Source organism: Lynx canadensis, chromosome E1 (assembly GCF_007474595.2).
Source record: "Lynx canadensis isolate LIC74 chromosome E1, mLynCan4.pri.v2, whole genome shotgun sequence".
Classification (NCBI taxonomy): domain Eukaryota; kingdom Metazoa; phylum Chordata; class Mammalia; order Carnivora; family Felidae; genus Lynx; species Lynx canadensis.
Genome location: NC_044316.2, coordinates 25,777,465 through 25,797,477, shown reverse-complemented (window position 1 = coordinate 25,797,477; position 20,013 = coordinate 25,777,465). Strand labels below are relative to the sequence as shown.

General features: G+C 47.9%; 1 protein-coding gene across 1 annotated transcript in view; it reads right to left on the bottom strand.

The window, feature by feature from the left end:
- Positions 1 to 4,295: 4,295 nt before the first annotated feature.
- The window catches only part of TBX4 (T-box transcription factor 4), a 29,583-nt gene continuing 13,865 nt past the window's right edge, over positions 4,296 to 20,013 (bottom strand). Inside the window, exons 7-10 of the mRNA XM_030296734.2 lie at positions 10,623 to 10,775; positions 9,567 to 9,655; positions 9,206 to 9,441; positions 4,296 to 6,701 (exon numbers count right to left, since the gene is read on the bottom strand). Of these exons, the coding sequence (XP_030152594.2) occupies positions 6,082 to 6,701; positions 9,206 to 9,441; positions 9,567 to 9,655; positions 10,623 to 10,775 (1,098 nt within the window). The 3' untranslated portion in view covers positions 4,296 to 6,081. The remainder of the gene's footprint in view (positions 6,702 to 9,205; positions 9,442 to 9,566; positions 9,656 to 10,622; positions 10,776 to 20,013) is intronic.

Sequence of the window (20,013 nt, the reverse complement as noted above, 5' to 3'; positions counted from 1 at the left end):
TGTTGGTGAAAGAGCCGTGGGAACAAATGGCCTCACCCAGGGAGAGTACCTTGTGAGAAGACAAGGCTAAGCCCAGTCCTTGAGCAACAGCAGCATTAAAGGACTGGGCAGAAGAAAAGGTGTCTAAGAAGGACAGGCCCGAGGATCAGGAGGAAACAAGGGATGTGAGGGGGCCCAGAGGTCAATCTCTGCCACCTGACTGGGGCACTGGCCACTTCCCAGGGTTACTGCCATAGCATTGGACACAGTTCTTCTCTTTTATTCCAGGCACTTCTATAATCACAAGTTATTTTCTTTGTTCTTTAATTGAATCTTTTGGTTACAGAAGAAATACATGCTCATTGTAACAAGGAAAATAAAACAGACATGTATGGGGGAACTATCAGAAAAAATTCCTCCTAAGTCTTCTCTTAGCCCCCTACCACACACACCCCACACCCACCCAACCACCTACCCTCCCCCACACACACCATGCACACCACATATATGCACATAAACAGGTTTGTTTTTTTGCTTTATATTTCACACAAATGGGAAACCATATCTATTACTTAGAAAATTGTTTTCGCATAATATATCATGGACCTATATATTTATATATTTCATTCTCTTGTCAATTGCTATTTAATGATCTGTAGTTTGGCTGCACTGATGTATTTTTTTCATTCCCAAATATTCTTGAGATCATACTCGGTGTTACGGTCCTCTTTTTTCACTTAGTATTAAATCAATTCTCCGTGTCACTAAACACACTTTGTAAATATATTTTCAATGACTACATCATAGTACAGAGTATGAGTATATCATAATTTATTTAACCATTATTTACTTTCTGCCAATTTGGGCTATTAAAAATAATACCATAATGAACATTATAGAGCATTAAGCTATGTCCACATTTCTGGTTATTTTCTTTAGGATATGAACACTTTTAGAGTCTCTGTCCAAGTTACCAAGTTGCTTTTTCCAGAGAGACTATAACAATCTGTGTTCCCACTAGCAATGATTGAGAGGTACTCCCCACATCTTTTCTTAAATGTTTATTAATTTGTTAGATAGAAGTGATGTTTTCTCACTTTAATTTGCATTTCAGATTATTAGTGAGGTTAGCTTTGCTCAAGTTAATTATCATTTTGTGATTCTCTTACGGAAGGGTTGATCAGGGCCACCCGTGGCTCTTCATTTCTAAATCTGCCCTTCCTCTTTCATTGACAGCCCTGCCTCAGATGCTTATTTCCCACCCGGGGCTCCAAGAGAGCCCTCTCCCTCCTGGTTCTGCATCTTCCTGGCCATCTGCTCACAAACCTCTCTCATTCCCACCTCAGTCCCATAGCTGGTCTCTCTCATGGCTTCTGTGCCTGTGGGGTGCTCTTTTTCTGCCTCCTCTGCACTGGAGAACCAAACACGAGCCTAGAGTTTTCAAGCAGGCTGACAGGATCCACCATCAGACTGGGGTCAGTGCTGAACTTGGGCAGACACAGCCAGGGCCCTTCCTGCCCTGCACTGGGCCCAGGTAAATGGGGGGCCACAGTGGGGGCCTAACCAGCTGGGACTCTGTACAACTCTGTCTCATCTTTTCCTTTCCCATTTGCCTCCTCTCCCCATTATTCCAACTCGGGCTTTCATTTTCACAAATGATACAATTTGGTGGTTTGGGGTTTCTGCAGGAGAATTTCTGTGATCCTCAGAGCGCTGGGACCTGTTTGCACTCGTTAGGGAAGAGAGACTCTGGATGCTCTGCAGACCCCGTCAGGCTGTGGTAATAAGCAGGGGCTGTTTGAGCTGCAAAGTGTAAACCTGGTCCTTCTTAGTGAGACTCTGCAGAAATCCCACTGGAGATTTTTCTGCCCCTGCCCTGTCTACTTTCCTTCATAATGATAAATGGCTGAAAAGAAAACTATCTAATCTCCAAACTGCTTGCTTTTTTTCTACTCTTTCTTCAAGGAGAGAAGGAAGAACACAGTCACATAAAACAGAGTCCTTCATCGCCTGCTTCTCAGGAGACAGTTCTTTCCCTTTTCATCCCAGGCCTGTTTCTGATCTCTGATGGGCTCGCACTGAAAGCTCCAGCAGGCCCCTCTAATCAGCTGCGGCAGACGCTGCAGTTGCTTGGGTCGCCCATCGAAATTGAATTGATTACCCGGCCCCTTTGCCATTTTGTTCTGCACACAATTGCTTAATAGCTGTCACCTTGGCTTTCAGTCCCAACCGGCTGCAGGCTGACTGGTTCCCATTACTCAGGATGGCCAGTGCAAGTTCATCACCTTTACAGGATGTCCCTGATTGATTCCGTATGCCTGGGAGACCTGTAATATATTTGCATAGGAGCAGGGCGTCGCTGGGGGACGTAATAGAAATCTCTGGGCTACAGGGACTGCCAGATTTAGCTGCGGGCTCGCCATATTTGAATCATTACAGGGCTTCTTGTCGGGAGTCTGGCCTCTGCTGACATAGCTGCTAATGAATTTGTAAAATTTTCTAAAAATACAAAACAACCCAGCCTGTCCTAACCTTTGCTGTCGCCACCTGCTGCCTGGGTGGGGAAGGCAAACAGAACCAGGCTTTTCCTGCCTGAGCTTGTGCTGGTCTTTTGAAATGACAGTCTCTCCCTCCCCACTCCCTTGCCCTGCCTGCCAACTGGGGCTTGGAGGGGGACATCTTTCAAGTGAAATCCTTTGCACTGGGAACTTCAATTAGACAGCAGGGGGAATGTTAACATGCCCTCCGGCCTTTTAAGTGGGTTTTAATTTTATGTTGTAAGATAAGACCCTGCGAGGCTGGGGCTGCTACTTCTCCAGCAGGCTCCATTAGTGGGGCAAGCTGAGGCCTCTTGACCCCCTGAGGCCCAGCCAAGACTGGAAGTTGGTTTGGTTTTTTAACAATTTGTCAGTCTGCTCCAGCTTCTCTTTCATTCTCCATTTTGTTATTCCAGGCTCTTCTGTTGTTGGAGGGCAATTGGGTAGCTGAGCTGCAGCTAAGAGCCTAGCCCAGCTTCACCAAGTGGCTGGCTCTGGGCTGGTGAGCAGAGCCTTGGGGGCTGCCTGCCTATGGCCTCACAGCTGAATATTCATCTCCACCCCCCCCCCCCCCCCCCCCCCCCCCCCCCGCCTTCCCAGGCAGGGCACTGTAGAAGCAGACACTTTTCATGTGGCAGGTTTCTGGCCCGATGATGTATGACCTGTTGGCGCTACTGAATGGTGCCCTTTGTTCCAGGGTATCCCATGTGCCCCCTTTTTATTGACTTGTTGATTCAGAAGGGCAGGAAAGTTCCACAAATCCCACTGCAGGCCTTGCTCTCTAGCCATGTCCAGGTGGGAAAGCCCCAGGACCTCATGCTTCCCAGAAAGCTGGTAGGAAGATATGGGCCGCTTAGACTCAGAATATCCCATAAGAGACAGACAGCTTTCTTTACCTTGGATTCAGGCAACTGTGTATCTGGAGAGAGGCTGGGAACCCATGTCTAGCTCCCAGCCCTCTGCCTGGGGTTCTAGAAGGTGTGGAGTGTTCCAGAATGCAGTCCACCCAGAAAGAAAAGAACAGAGCAGGTGTGAGTTAGGATGAACCCACCACTTCTCTGTGTCCTAAGCCAGGTTCAGTTAAGTTTTTCTCTGTGACCAAAAAGCCCAAGGTGGGAGCCAACAGCCAAGGAAAGAAGGAGCTTGGCTTCCTTCTGCAGGAGGAAGTCCACCCAGAGAGCAGCCCTAAAGCCACAGGAAAGGACTCTGGGGAAATAGGAGACAAGGTGGACTTTTTATCCAGCAGGAAATCTCATCTTCATCCTGATGAAGGTATGGATTTAAAGAACACCCTTACCCTTGTCTTCTTTTCTCCTGGCTTCCTAGACCAACCTGCAGTGGACATGGTGGGTGACAATGAGGGGAGGGGGCAAGAGGCAAGGCGTTGTAAGGAGGGAGCCCCAACATACCTCCTGACACCAGCTTCTCTTCTAATCTAATAGGGTGGACTGGATTCATCTCCTTTTTTGCCACTCCATCTTGTGAGCAAGCTTTAGGGATCTGGTTGAGGAGGAGGATGCAGAGGTCTCTGCCAGGCCTTGAATCCTTTCTCTAGGGTGCAGGTGGCTGATGAGCTCATACATCTGACTGCTCTGGAAAGCCTCAGGTTCTCACTCCAACCTGCTCTTCAGTTCCTCATCTGAAGAAGCTGCACAGATCCCACCGAGAATTCCCTACGTGTAAGACCACCTCCTCCAAACCACCAGGTTGTGTGCTGACTACTGAAATGTGACAGATTCTTGTGTACTGCCTGCCTTGCCCTTCTGGGGTCTTTGTGGACCCTGAAATCCAGACCCATCATCTGCAGAGTAGCACGAGATCAAAGATACAGCTGTTCCGTTGGTCCTAAATTCCTTCACTCTAGGCTCAGAGGCTCCATAGTGTAAATGCTCAGAGGCACAGAAGAAATACCAGCAAAAGGGAGGATGAGGCCATTGCTGAGCCAAGAAATGACAAGTCAGTAGTAAAGAGCATCCACACACTTCACAGTTGTAAAATGGCTTTATGTTCTGATATGTAAAATAAAATGTCCATGCTATATAACAAAACACTTGAAGTTCCATACCCCCTGTTGGCTAACGTGTCTTTCTAATAAAGTTTAATCTGTGGTGTGTATGTTTATATATATATATTTATTTATATATTTATATATTTATATATTTATTATTTATTTATTTATATGTTTTATCTAAACCATTCTTAGTTTTTAACATCAAATGTGTAATAAAATTTTAAATAGATGTCTTTCCAAATACCCCCTCCAGCGTTCATTTTATTAGGTTTATTCATTTGTAAAAAGCAAAGCTGAATTTGACATGTGGCCTGCATTTGTGAGATATATATATATATTTATTTATTTATATATATATAATATATAAATAGCTATTCAGCATGCAAAGAGTTTAGTGATTTCCCAAATTTGATTACAGAGTTCATACCAGCCCCATGGATGGTCTGGTGACGTTCGATGCTAAAGAGCTGGGCTGGGGACTACATGATTCACCTCACTGGAGAATTATCCTTGCTCTCTGAGCTCACTGGCTGAATTTACTGGAAGAAATGAATGTTTTCTCAATTCTTGTTTTTATTTCTGTTGGGCTTTCTTGCTCCAGAGGCGAGGATTTTCTGGGAGAACAGGCTCTGCCTGGCGGCAGCTCCGATGTAACCTCCTGGGGATGTTGCCAGGTGAAGTGTGTTTCATAATTGCCAGTCACAGGATGCAGATGGTGCCTGAGAGGCCGAGTCTTATGCACCGGAGAGTGAGAAACTATATGTCAGGGACGGAGGGGAAGGGCTTTGTACTGTATAAGAAAACCTGAATGATGACAGAGATGCTATTGGTTGCATTTTCCCTCCTCTTGAAGGAAAAAAAACCTTTTTTAATACTCATCAGGTAGCACTTAGCACATGACCTTCTCTGAAAATCATCCCTCAGACCTCAGAACTCCAGGGATCAATTTCCAGGCCAGTAACTGAGCAGTCAGCTCTACTCTCAGAGCAGGCTTTTGTGGCTTAGCTGAGTGCACGTCTCAGGTAGTCTCACAGAATCTCCAGAAGCCAAAACAGTGGGCCTCCTGTCCCCCAAACAAGATTTTCAGCTTCTTTGCTAACAGAAGGCCAGGAGCTCTAAGATGTGCACAGAGCCCTCCCACCCCAGCAATGAGAATCTTCCCCCAACTTTCCCTATGAGAGAGACTGCACCACCTGGCCCCTGAGTAAATCAAAGATTATATTACCCAAATCTCTAAATAACTCGCATGAACTCTCTACTCCCATCCCATCCATGCACATGTCAAGACATGTGAGATAACAGTGGACCCAGGTCCCGCAGCCAAAATCGCTTCTTAGATAATTGTAGTTTTTTTTTCTTGTCATGGCCTCAATTGTATATCAGAAGATAGATGCTCTCCAAATGTACGCATGTACAAACACACACACACACACACACACACACGCATACATCACACCCTCTGAAATACCTTCCTGTGTTTCTTGGTAGTGCAGGCCACCTACAGAGGTTAACACTGGATGAACATGGTCCTGGGGCTGTCGAGAAACATGGGAGTCATCCGTCAGTCCAGTTCTCTACAGTTCCCATTCCTGAATGGTATTGTAAGGAAGCCTCCCGGGACAAGGAGAAGCTTTGAGAGTAGAGAAACTCATTGGCAGCATTCAAGTGTGGAGAGGGTGGCTTCCTCTCGCACACTGCAGGGAGGCCTCGCTCCCTGGGGAAGGAGGCGGCAGGCCCCCGCTCCCGGACCTGAGACTGTGAGAGCTGATTGTAGACGCTGAAGTGGGTGTTTCCCGGTGGCTGGGAGCTCTGAGCAGAGATAGTAGGCAGCCGAGGCATCATAGTGGTGGCGGTGAAGTGTGTGGGGAAGGATTGGTAAGGCACAGTCTCCATCGTCTGAACGCTGTAGCTTGTGTACGGTGAGACCGATGTCCACATGTTACAGCTCAGTGGGGGTGGGGGCAAGTCGTCCACACCAGACACCCCAGCAATCTCGGGCCCTGAACCTGAGTACATACAGGCTTCTCTTGGGGTCACCTCACTGCAGTAGGAGGGGCTCAGCATCTGTTGGTCATAGGGAGGGGGAGAGCGGAAGTAATGATCCTCCCCCACTGCAGGGGGAGCCTCCAGATAGGATCGCTTGCAGGGCAGGTCCAGGTGGCGGGCACTGTCTGCTGGAAGACAAAGAAACCTTCAGGAAGGGCCATTTCTACCAACCCAGGGCCCAGAACACCCCTTGTGGATGCCAAGACAGCCTACCCTTGCCATTCAGGGCTTGCCCTGCCCCATGTTGCCATGGTACTCCCAGAACCATTTTAATCAGCAACAGCTTTTATGAGGTGGTGGCAGCCAAGAAATGGTCAGATTATGGACACTGCTCAAAGGCCACAGGGGATACCACATCAGTGGACATTGAGTGATGTGGTTAGCCAGGCGGCATATAGCTTTCATCCTTTGCCACCCTGACTCTCAGGGATGGTAAGAGGCCTTAATGTGCATTAGCATTCTTAGGCTAGGCCCACCCTGGCCAAGGAAAGTGGAGGCAATTGCCAGGCCAAACCAGGCCCAGAGGCCACATCTGTCTGAATTAGCCAGAAAATTAAAGCCACAATGTTTCTGCCTTAATCCTCAGCTCCCAGGAAGGCCTTAGCAAGCCAAAGCTACTCACAGGCACGTTCCTATTACTTTTAGAAGAAGAAGTAAACACTACATATGTTCAAAGAAATCCTGGCAGATTGTTATTATACAGATTCCAACACAACAGTATTTACAAAATTAAGAAATGGAGTTGATAATAAGTAAAAGGTGACTTCTACTTTTAAGGCTAAACTGATACTCTCTTTGGGGAAAGATGACATCAGCTGCCCCAAACCATTTTTGCATGTCTTTCAACTTCCTCAACCATGACAGCTTGACTCTCTTGGAGTGTCACATCCTCCCGTGGGACCCAGGGATGACCCAGGCCTGAAGACTTGGGCAAAAGACCACTAAACAAATTTAAGAACACTTGTCCAAAGGCTTAACTTGGCCTCCTTCCTTCTGTTTTCTCTAGGGATTCATTCTGGGAGCTGTGTGTATGCACAGGGCAGGGTGGCCTGGGGGATGAGTGGACTGAGTTTGAAGGCCTGCACTCATCTCTCCACTCTGCCCCTCTGGAAGCATCTTCCCTGAAGAGGAGAAACTTGCCTCTCTTTTCACCCAGCTCTCTCACCCTTACTCATCCCTCCTTTCTCTCTTCTCTCCAAATTCTTCTTTCCTCTCAAGAGCACTAAGCTCTTGGACCTGCGAAGTGGCCCAGTGACTCTAGGTCAGGAGTGAGCAAACTTTCTCTGTAAAGGGCCAGATAGTAGACATTTTAGGCTCTGTGGGCCGTAACAGAATCTTTTGCAGCTATTTGACCCTGCTGTTATCACACGAAGGTGGCCATGGACAGTAGTTGAGCAAATGCATCTGTCTGTGTTCCCATAAAACTTTATTTATGGATATTAAAGTTTGAATTTCATATAATGTTCACATATCATGAAATAGTCATCCTTTGACTTCTTTCAACTACTAAAAAAATGTAAAACCATTTTTTATGGCTCACAGGTTGAACAAAAACAGACAATAGTCCGGATTTGGATCAAGGGCCACAGTTTGCTAACCCCTGCTCTAGGCCATTCATTCTAACAGGACTAGAGCAGCAGATACTCAGAACTCTACCAGCTGCTCCCTAGGAGCTAGAGAGAACATTCTGGATTGTAAGCAAAAGTCCCTAAAACCCATTCCCAAGAGAATCTCAGGGTCCCTGAGGGTTCTTCTGGTGTAAACACCAATCATCTGTATTTTATATATGGAGAAACTGAGAACTGCTACCAGAGCTCAGATGTGCCAGTTCCCAGCTCAGGGCTCTTCTTCTCCAAAAGAAGAAGAAAACATTTCTTTTGCTTGTCTTCCTGGCTCCCAATCTACATCCACAGTAGTTTATTTCCATTCTCAAGAAGCCTTTCCATTCTCATGACTCTGGGTCATCCTTGTTTTAGGATTGAAGTTGCTTTGATAAATGACAGCCTCAATCTCAAAATCTCTGGACTAGGATGCTTCAGCCTCCTTCCATGCTTAGAGATGGAGTCCAGCTGACTTTGTGTGATCTGCCCATCCCGTGGAGGCTCTGAAAGCAGTGGCTATAAAGCAACATCTGAAACGGGGGAAGGGTACCAGTGTCTGGGGACACCAAGACCACAAGCTGTCTCTGAGGATTCTGAAGTCTACATTAAAATCAAGAATTGGGGCACGTGGGTGGCTCAGTTGGTTAAACACCTGACTTCGGCTCAGGTCATGATTTCGAGGCTTGTTTGCTTTGGGCTCTGTGCTGACAGCTCGGGACAGAACGGAGCCTGGAGCCTGCTTCAGATTCTGTGTCTCCCTCTCTCTCTCTGCCCCACCCCAGCTCATGCTCTGTTTCTCTCTGTCTCAAAAATAAATAAACATAAAAAAGATTTTAAATCAAGAATCAATATTCCTGCACGGGGCCTGACCATGGTCCCTAACCTTTCAGGCTTATTCTCCCAGGCCACACAATAACCAGGTGTGTGTGTGTGTGTGTGTGTGTGTACCCATGCATTCGTGGAAAGTGTTTGTAGGAAGAGCTTTATCCCTCCTCTGACCCTCTAGGGCTTCCAGACTTGGAGAGAACTACCTCGTCTTTTCAGGCAGTGATAGAAGAGACTGGAGTCCCTCTGGGCTGGGAAGGTGTTGAGGGGAAGGTCCTGTGGCTCGGCCGCAGCAAACTGCATGTGAGCACCATTCTCATACTGGTAGTGCTGGAGCGCCTGGTGGGCACCATGCAGGGGGCTGACGTCAGGCTTGGCTGAGAGCTGGGTGGAGACAAGCCTCTGTCTCATGATGCTTTTTGAGATCACAGGATATTCTTTGCTGGAGGTGTGGGAGGACGGTCAGAGGGAGACAGGAAGAGAGTAAAGATACTTTGAGGGTTACCAGGTCTGTGTGCCTGAACCCAGCCGGCCTGCCCTCCCTACCCCCAGGCCTGGCAGCCCCACCTCTGTAGTCGGGCCACACGCAGGTCGCTGTCGTCACTGCCCCGGAATCCCTTGGCAAAAGGGTTGTTCTCAATTTTCAGCTGTGTGATCTGTCAGGAGAGGACACACAGAGTCGCTGGGGTAGAGGGCTGGACTGGCTTTGGGCCCTCCCCCACTGCCCCAGGCACATTCAGACATTCAGAGCCTGGGTAAGTTGCACACCCAAGCCCAAGACCAGCTGCAGTCTTGCTGGGTCCTCCTTGGCCTCACTGTTCACATCTGGCTCCTTGCTAGCTTTCATCCATTCTACTAACTGCAGACCTTCTGATTCTGTCTCCTGTCCTCCTGTCCCACTGTGCCTGGAACAGCTTCCCATCTGCGTCACCCTTGTCGAGTACAACTGCCACCTCAGCTTCCAAGTGACCGTACAAATCTGTCAATGTTCTGCCTAAAATATGCCACAGCCTATGGCCCTTCCCCAGTATCCCCAGCCCACCTCGCCAGTCCCAATATGCATGATGTGAAAAGAGCCCCAAGAAGGGTAGCATGGGCAAAGGCAGAGAGACAGGGGACAGCAGCCCATGCAGGGGTCTGGAGGCAGTTTGGGACGGTCAGGCTATGGAAGGGGGTGTAGGGTGGGAGGAGGACCTCTCTGACTGCAGCCTGGGAATGGCCTCCAGAAGGCTCAGTCCTGGCTCTTCTACAGCTGACAGTACCCTGGGCTCCTTTCCCCATTCTCTCCCCTTCCTTGACAGGCCAGAATCAACTTTTAAATCCCACCAGGGAGAAGTTTGTAGAACAAAATGGCTAACTAACACTCAAGCCACAGGGCAAGATCCATGCTCTTGGCTTCTACAGTTGCCAACTTGGTCCGTTCTCCGTAATTACTTTGCACTGAAGATTTAGGGGTCTGGTCTACTTTCCTGCTCATCATCCAATTTCTCACTGCTCTGAGGGACAATATAGGTGTCTGGGGCGTCTCAGCCACACTGCATGGGGACGTTACTTCCTGCCTTTCTGTAGTAGCACAGAAATGCCAGGCAGCATCAGCAGTGTGGGCTATGGGGGTGGCCGTACCTTGTGATTCTGGTAGGAGGTCACAGAGATGAAGGAAGTCTCTGGGAACACATGGGTGCAGAAGGCTGTGTTTTTGGAGCCAAAAGCATTGTTCTCATCAGCCTTCACGATGTGTAGCCGTGGCTGGTACTTGTGCATGGAATTGAGGATGATCTGGAAGAGAAGTGTCTCTTTCTGAGCTCCAGGTCTCCACCCTGGTCTCAGTCAGCTGGCCTTGGGCTGGCTTTCATTCTCCTAAAAGCCCAGGCTCCAGGGCCTGACTACGGCCAGAAAGGTGCTAATGCTCCCAAGTGAAGAACCAGGTCCCCGAGCGCCAGTTCAGCCCCCATGGTCCCCACTCAGCCTCTCTGCTCTGGAACCAAAACCTGGCCTTCCTAATGGCACAGATTGTTTTACTGCAGTAATGGAGAACCAAACATTTAAAAGCTCAAGTGACCTCAGTATATTGTAGCAGGTGGAATTCCAAGCCATAGGCAAAGTCCCAGGGTGCCACTGACTTGCCGTGTGACCTCAGGCAAATCACTGGACTTCTCTGAGCCCCAGCTTTCATATTTGTAAAATGGAATCCTAATATATAACTTACCCCTCAGGTTTCCTGCTTCAATTGACTCTTTACCCAGATCCTCTCATTCTTCTCCCACCTCTCCTGCTCCTCCCCACTCCCCATCATGTGACTGGCCTTTCTTATAGATACCTGACTGGGTGTGCAGAATGGCGGAGGAGCGGAGGAAAGAGTCCCACTCTGACTCTTTTCCATCTGTCTCAACATTTGCAGAGGCCTGTGGAGGGGATGCCGGGGAAACCCAGCTACATCCTGCCCTCAGACCTGCCCAAGACACCTCACAGCCTGGAGAGAAGCTCCATCGTGGGCTAGAATTCCAGGTGCCGAGGTAGGAGACAGCAAAGTTCCAGAAGTAATGCCAGAGAAGGCCAGAGGCCCCAGGAACCTACTGGCCCTTGGGGATGCCTGGGACTGGGGAGGAGGGCCACCTCACCAGACACGAAGAGCCCAGGAGGCTTGGCCCCAGAGCCCCGGGAGTAACGCACAGTAGTTGCTGCTCCAAACCTGCTTCATTCAGCTGTGCCCCACGGTAGCGGCTGAATCATGTGCCATTAAAATGTATTTTTTATCGTTGACATTTGCCAGACGCCCTCCCCATTGGAGGCAGGACCAGGAATTTGGGGCATTTTATCAGCACCGCTGCTTTCGTTAACCCTTTGGCTCCTATCCTGGCTGGGCAAGGCCGGCCCTCTGGCCCCATTACTCTCTCACCTCCTTTCTTTCCTTCCTTTCCTTCCAGGAGTGCCCCTTCCTGGGCTAGCCCTGCTGGCTCCCACCTTTCCCCATTCCCAGTGACAGGCCTGATGCTGAAGCTCGTTGCAAGATTAAACCCCTGAGCAACCAGACTGCCAAAAGAAAGGCCAGAGCCAGGCTCTTCCATGGAAAACCAAGGCAGAAGTCTTAGTCTGGGAAGGCTCCACTTTCAGCACACGCTGGGGACAGAGACAGCTCAGAGGGCAGGCTCAGCTGAGGAAGTAGGTGGGTCAGGAGCTGGGCTGTGGCCTCTGGCTTTCCCTGGGCTCCTCAGTTTGGCCTGGTAGCTTCATCCAGCAGGAGCTTGCTTTTCTGCCTTCTGCACTGGTTGTGCCCCACTAAACCCTAGTGATAAACTTCTGGACTTTCAGGGCAGGTACAGAGCACTCCAAACCTCAAGCCAGGTCCTACAGCTGGGGACCCACTGCTCAACTGGGAGCCAGCCAGATTTAAAAAAAAACAAAAACAACAACTCAGGGTGGACACAAGTTCTCCCTTGGGAAACTTCAATGGACGTCCATTTCTAGGAGGCTGGGGAGAGGGACTGGAACTTGGGAAACACCTCCCAGTCCCTTTGGGTTACTCTGTCAACCTGCACTGCTCCCAGCTGCAGGAGTCCACAAAGGACCTAAGTTCCCAGAACTAAATACCTGAGGTGGCCTGGATGCATCCAGAAGTCCCCAGATTCCCACCTCTGGGCCTTTTCACATGAAGTTCCTTCTGCTCAATTTTCCTTTCCCATTCTCTCTCACCTTCTAGAGCAATCATCTCAAGGCCTAACTCTTCTGGGAAGCCTTCCCAGATTACTAGGTCCTGTTCTGAACTCCTGATGCTGACTGAAACTTCCTCCTTGTGCACTGTCTGCCTGGTTGTTGTGTTGCTTCCTAGTGGCTTCCTATTTCTTCTTGTCCCTTCAATTAAACTATAAACCCCTCAAGAGAAAGGTCCAGATCTTTTACTCCTTTTGTACCTCTAGGCTCCTTTACCCCAAAACAGGAACTAGTAAGTACAAGACAGGGTTACAGGACTGGGGAGACTTGGGCCATGATCACAAGCTCCCTGTCCCTTCCTCTCCTGTCTTTCTTTGCTCACTAGAGACAAGGCAACCTCTGAGGCATTTTTCAGGTGAAACACAGTGATTAAACATGTGTGCAGACAACCTCCCCATGAGCACTTGCACACTGCAGTTCACTGGCCACGCTGGCTCTCCTAGCGCGGGGAGAGCACAGACACCGGACTAACAGGCCCAAGGCAGATGCAGGCATCTGCATGGTGAGGCTGGGCTATCCCTTCAGGACACCTTCAGACCAATGACAGCATCCACCCTGCTCCTCTGCCAACTGGGCAGTCACAGGCTGTGTTAGTCCAGCCAGAGTCCTGGGTATTATCAACTCCCCTGCTCCTCACTGTCACTCACCTCCAGGTCCAGTCAATGACCAAGTCCTGTGACTCCATCCGCAGGATAAAAACCTCTCCATTGCCCCACACACCCTTGATTCAGGCCCACCATCTCTCTCCAGGTTTGGGACCACCTCTTCCCTGTCTACATCTATTTCCTCTCCATCTTCACATGCCACGCATCAGATCAGGTCACTCCCCTGATTAGAACCTTCCAGTTCACCCAGGAACACTGCACACTGCTTGAGAGCGGCACATTTTGTAGTTTCTCCTCTTGCCTCCCATGTTCCCCTCCCCCAGTTCCTGCCAGCATTTAGAGCTCAATATATGTCTTATATCTATAATGCCACCTTTGATGGTTCCCTCTTGCCCCTTGGGTTAAAAACCAAACTCCTTAGCCTATCAGACAAGGTCCCCTATTGACTGACGTGGAGAGATTGCCAAACACACCTTTTAGGGGAGGGAACCAGACTGGCTGGCAGGGAAAACTGGGAAGAGAGAAACTGCCTGCAGGGGCAGGAAGGAGCCACTAGGGGAGTGCAATCCCAGACACATAGAAGTCAAGAAGGGTCCAGAAGCTTCTATGGATTTCTGTTCACCAGTGATAAGTCTTGAGCAAGCTCTTCCCCTCCAGTCCCTATCTATAAAGTGAGGTCTTCAACTAAGAAGTGGTCCCAAACACCCCTTCTAAATTGGACAGTCTGGAACCTGGACAGGTGTCTGGAAGAAAGTCCCCTCATTGAACCAGTGCAAATATAAAGTGGAGCCTCAGCCCCAACAGCCCAGGAGAATGTGAAACCAACTCCGTGACTCACACCTGGCTTTACTCGGAAGTTCCCCAGGCGCCACATTAATCTCTTTTGCCAGAGTCTCACATTTATATTTGTGGCAGAGGATGCTGGGCCAAATGGACCAGCCACATCCACAAACCCCACTACATGACTGGTCCCGTTATTGTTTTACAGAAATGGGATTCATTATGTTCTGGCTACAATTCAGAAGCCTGTTCTATTTTAACAACCGTGATAGTGCCAAACATCCATCTCCTCGAGAGATCTCCATAGCGTGCTTGGCCAATGAGGTCCAGATTTATCTGCATTAGAATCACAGAACATTAGGGCATGGAGAGACAGACCTTAGAAATCATTCTAGTCCAACCTCCTAATTTACAGATGAGGAACAGGAGGCTTGTAGTGGGAACGTGACTTGCCCAAGAACACATAGCTGGTTGGAGACAGAATCCTGAGAAGATTCCAGACGACCTTCGAGAGAGCACACACTGCTCTCAACAACATATTCAGTAACAAATAACAAAGTGTCAACCAAACACCATACGAGATGAGGACTCACCAGGCCCTATTGTCCATCACAGAATGCAGTGTATCTGAATGCTAGCCATACAAGTGTGGCTAATGTCCATTTTGTCATCTATTAAAACCAGATTTTCCCCTGCATCATAGTTTTACTTTCTAAGACTACCTTCTCCATCCTCCTTCTTACACTCTCCAGTCCTGCAAAGAGGGAAGGACAGAGACAGGATCTACAGCTTGCATAAAAAGAAAAGGAGCACCTGGGTGGCTCAGTAAGTTAAGCGTCCAACTTCGGCTCAGGTCGTGATCTCACAGTTTGTAGGTTTGAGCTCCACATCGGGCTCTGTGTTGACAGCTCAGAGCCTGGAGCCTGCTTCGGATTGTGTCTACCTCTCTCTCTGAGAGAGTTCTGTCTCTCAAAACTGAATACATGTTAAAAAACATCTTTTTTAAAGAAGAAAAAAAGCGGAGACCCAGAAAGGTAAGTGATTGGCTGAAAGAATATCTAAACTAGAACTGAGTTAGCCAACTGATATGCCTTAGGTCTCACTCCCAGGGCAGCAACTCAGGGTTCCAGAAACCTTCTGCCTTCTCCCACAGTCTCTGCACTAGCAGCCAGTGTTTATGGAGCATAGCCTAGGTGCCAGGCCCTGTGCCGAGGAACCTACACACATCATGTAATTACTCTTTACGACATCTCTGTAAAGTAGGCATTATTATTAGACCCACTGACTGTGGCTCAGGGAGGTGAAGGAATTTTCCCAACCTCAGACAGCCAGTGGGAGGCAGAGCTAGAATTGATACTAATTTCTGAGCCTGAGCTCATATGTGTACCTGGCCAGGGGCACCACGCCTGATCTGGAGTGTATGGGGCATCTGTATCTCCCAACACATCCAGCAAGGGCTCGGCACATTGTCAGGGCTCAGCAAATGTGGGAGAAAAAGAGGAAAAGAGGGAGATCAGTAGCTCTGAGTCCCTACTGACAAGTTGACAGCATAAGCTTTGGAGGGATGTCAGCCCCTGGTGGAGGACATGCCTTCTCTGTCTAAACACCAAATATCACCCCCTTCAGCCGGTTCACTCATTCGCTTACTGCTTACCAGCATCCACTGTTCCAGACACAGTAACAGGCACTAGGATACAATGGTGATTTAACCTTATGGTTTCTGGGGTGCCTAGGTGGCTCAGTCGGTTAAGCATCTGACTTCGGCTCCAATCATGATCTCATGGTTTGTGGGTTCCAGGCCCCTGTTGGGCTCTGTGCTGACAGCTCAGAGCCTGGAGCCTGCTTCGGATTCTGTCTCCCTCTCTCTCTGCCTCTACCCCGCTCATGCTCTGTCTCACTCTTTCAAAAATAAACAAACACTAAAAAAAAAAATTGTTTTTTTAATTAATAAATAAATAAATAAATAAACCAAAAGCAAGCAAGCAAGCAAGCAAACAAAAACCTTATGGTTTCTTATCTGGTGGGGAAGTCACACAGTAATCCAAAAACCAAGCAAAAGTAAGTAGTGAGAAAATGTACTGGAAGGAAGACTGCATTTATAATAGTAATGAACAAGATGAAATACCTAACAGAAAATGTGTGGGACCTTATGAAGAAAACTTGAATATACTTTGGAAAGACAAAAAAGAAGACTTCAACCAAGAGAAGGGTATTCCTATTAATCCTCCCTAAGTAAAATTATAATTTCAGGCAATTCTAATAAAAATACAAATAAGTTTCTCAACAATATAAGCCGATTCTAAAGTTCATATGAAAAAAATAGATAAGACTAGCCAAGAAAACGCTGAAAAAAAAAAAAAAAAAACAGCAGTGGGGGACCAGCTCTGCCAGACACTAAAACCTATCATGAAGTCTCAACAGTTAAGGCACTGGCACATGAACAGACACAAATTCATATGGGGATTTAGTGCACAGAAATAAGGCATCCTAAGCCAAGTAGGAAAGAGAAACAGTCAATTGCTGGTGTCGGGACAACTGGATGGCTCTTTAGAAAAAAAGAAAAGTTGGATTCACACCTCATATCGAATGCCAGAAAAAATTCCAAAAGGATCAATGGTTTAAATGTAAAAATAAATCCATAAAATACTAAAAGAAAACACAAGAAATTTTCCTTACAAGTATGGAGTGGATAAGGGCTTTAAACTAGTCAAAATCCAGAATCCATAAGGATAGAGCAATACATTCAGTCAAAAACTTCTGTGTGGGAACACCACTATAGGTAAAATCAAAAGGCAAATGACAAACTGGGGAAACATCCGAGCAACTCCTAACACATATAAAAGCTAAATTCTCCTAATTTATAAAACCTTCTAGAATTAATAAATGTTCAAAAATCTGAGAGAAAAAATGAGCAAAGGATAGAGACAGACGTTCACAGAAAGGGAAAAAAGATGCCTGACCTTAGTCATAATAAAGGAAATACAATTGAAATACAATTGAAATACAATTGAAACTATAACCAGTATCTATATTTTACCCATCAGACTGGCAAAAGTCTAAAACTTTGCTCTCCCACCCTGTTGGTGAGGCTACAGCAATGGTGGGAATTATACATCAGTTAAAACCTTGATGGAGGGTGAAACTATGAATTACAAATCCAAATACCTTCTGACCAAGCAGCTTATCACACAGATGTACTTGACACACGTGTAAAATGATATATGTAGAAATTTAATTAAAAGTGCAAAAATAGGGGAGCCTGGGTGGTTCAGTTAGTTGAGCATCTGACTTCGGCTCAGGTCATGATCTCGACATTTGTGGGTTCGAGCCCTGTGTAGGGCTCTGTGCTGACAGCTCAGAGCCTGGAACCTGCTTCAGATTCCGTGTCTCCCTCTCTCTCTCTCTGCCACTTCCCCGTTTGCACTCTGTCTCTCTACCTCTCTAAAATAAATAATAAACATAAGAAAATTTAAAGATACGTAGATAAAAGAGCAAAAATAGGCATCTTAATTTCTTCAGTAAGGGCTGGCTACATAATTTATGAAAGAAATGCGCACTGAAATTCTATGCAGCTGTTAAAAAAAGGAAAAAGGAAGCTCTATGTGAACGGAATGATCTCCATTTTATACTGTTTACAATGCAAGGTGCAAAAAAGTGTTTATAGTATGCTACCTTTTGTGTACAAAAGAAAGGATTTGAGATTCTGTATTTTGCTTGTATATGCAAAAAGAAATGCCACAAAGAAATTAGGAACAATGGTTATGGGTGGCAGGGATTGAAAGAAACTGGGTGGATAGGGAGCCAAGAGGAGAAAAATGGTTCATTACAGACATTTTTATTCATTCATTGATTGATTTTTAAGCCATGTGACTGTATTTCCTACGCAGAAATAAACTTGATAAATAAGTATAAAACTCTTAGTGTGGTAAGTACTAGGACAGAAAGGTGCGTGGCACTCTGAGAGCCAGAGTGGGGACCCTGAACCATCTCTCTGAAGAGGTGGCATTTGAGCTTGGATCCCAAGGCTCAGGAGTAACTAACTAGGTGAAGAGCCATGTGGCCAGAGGAGAAAGTAGCATACAGAGGGGACAAGTGCATGCGCCACTTTGTGACCAAGAAGCTGCAGCCCACACCCCAGCCTGGAGCTAACTTGGCCTCTGGAACCATTAGACTTTCTGTGTCAGAAATCATTTGCTGGTCTTCCTCCTCAGCAATCTGGGAGTCCTGGGACATAAGAGGTGGTGAAGGCCATTCCTTCTCTCTCTCTCTCTCTCTCTCTCTCTCTCTCTGACACACACACACACACACACACACACACACACACACACACACACCCCACTGCAGCCATCGGCTCCCTGCCTCCAGATCAGGAGAAAAGTAAGTCCCAGCCATCTCCATGTGCTGCTGCAGGATGCAGGCCCTGTCTCAGTGAAGCCTGCCTCAACTTTCTGAAGCAGCTTCTCTTTCCATTTCATGGTTACCTAGCCCAGGACCCTGCTGTGGATGGAAGAGGATGGCAGGTAGGCAGCAAGGGACAGGCAGTCTCTACAGCCAGCAGAACAGAAGTGGAACTGAATCGGGCCCTAAGGCAGCAGCTCAGTCCTAGCCCCCAGCCCCCAGGATCCTTTCTGTCCCTGCTTGCGCTTACTCCCAGAAACCGGTCATCATCCCTGAACCTGCCCCAGGAAGGAACAGAGGCCTTCCTTGACTACAGCAAAAGCCCACAAAGAGTTTTCTAGTCAGAACCCTGTGCCAAAACATGTGGCCATGTGGTCTGAGGGGTCCCTGTTCCCTGTATGTAGGACAGGCTGCCAAGCCTAAGCTCTCCCCGGGACCCTAGGCTGCAAAATCTCAGTTAAAATCCCTGAGATACTACGAGACCTGAGGGAAAAGTCCAAAGCTCATTTGGCTGAGAAAGGTCCTCAACACCTAGGAGATTTTAGGGAAAACTGAAACTGGAGGAGAGCAGCACAGAATGAAGGGCTTGTTTGGGGCAAATTCATAGTATATGAGATGGCTCTTTCCCAGGTGCCTGCACTGAGAAGCCAAACAGGGTGATGAAGGGCTCAGCACTCCCACTGGTGCAGGCCAATGAGCAGAAAGCCATGGTCCACGTGGCTTATCTAGGAATATTTAGCTCATCTCCACAGCCCTCGCCTGCACAATCAGAAGCTGTTCCCTCTCCAGTGATGCTCCAAATAGCCGAAGATATGCCAGCTCAAGCCTTGGGTGTAGAAAGACAGGTGGACAAACCAAAAGAATGCTGGACTGGGAAGAGAAGGTGTGGGTTCAAGCACGGCTCCTTTACTCCCAGCCCCTGAAACAATCATATCATCCCTGAGTCCTGCCACTGTACGCAGGGTGCTGTGACCAATAAGCTGCCTGTGCTGGGTAGGTGCGGGAATGGGGAGAAGGAAGATGCTCTGCATCCCAACCCTCTGGAGAAAGCTGCATTTGTGTCAGGAGTATCCCTATTGCCAAGGAGACATGAGTTCTTGGCAGGCACAGCAAGTGTAGCCAGGGGCAACCCCCATGTCACCAGCCCATCAAGCAGCCCACCTTGCTCAGACTCAAGACCATATGCAGGATTATTGCAAACCCTTCATGGACTCCAGTAGAGCCACCAAGGAGGCAAGCCAGGCTGGGAAAATCTACTGCTGGGCTATGAAAGCCTCTCTCCCACTTTAAAAAGCCCAGATTTTCAACCACTTGAGTCCCACCCCTGCCACTTTCTGCTGGGGTGGCAGGGGTGGGGTAAAGGTAGAAGAGTCATCTGAGGCACCCCTGCAGTTGGGAACCATGATAGCAAGCTGTGCATCTGGAATTCTCACCAGAACTTTGATGCCTGGGTACTTTTGGCCACTCACCGAAACATCTAGCTCTTGCCAAGCTCTGTGCTCCCCCCAGTGGTCTGTCCCATG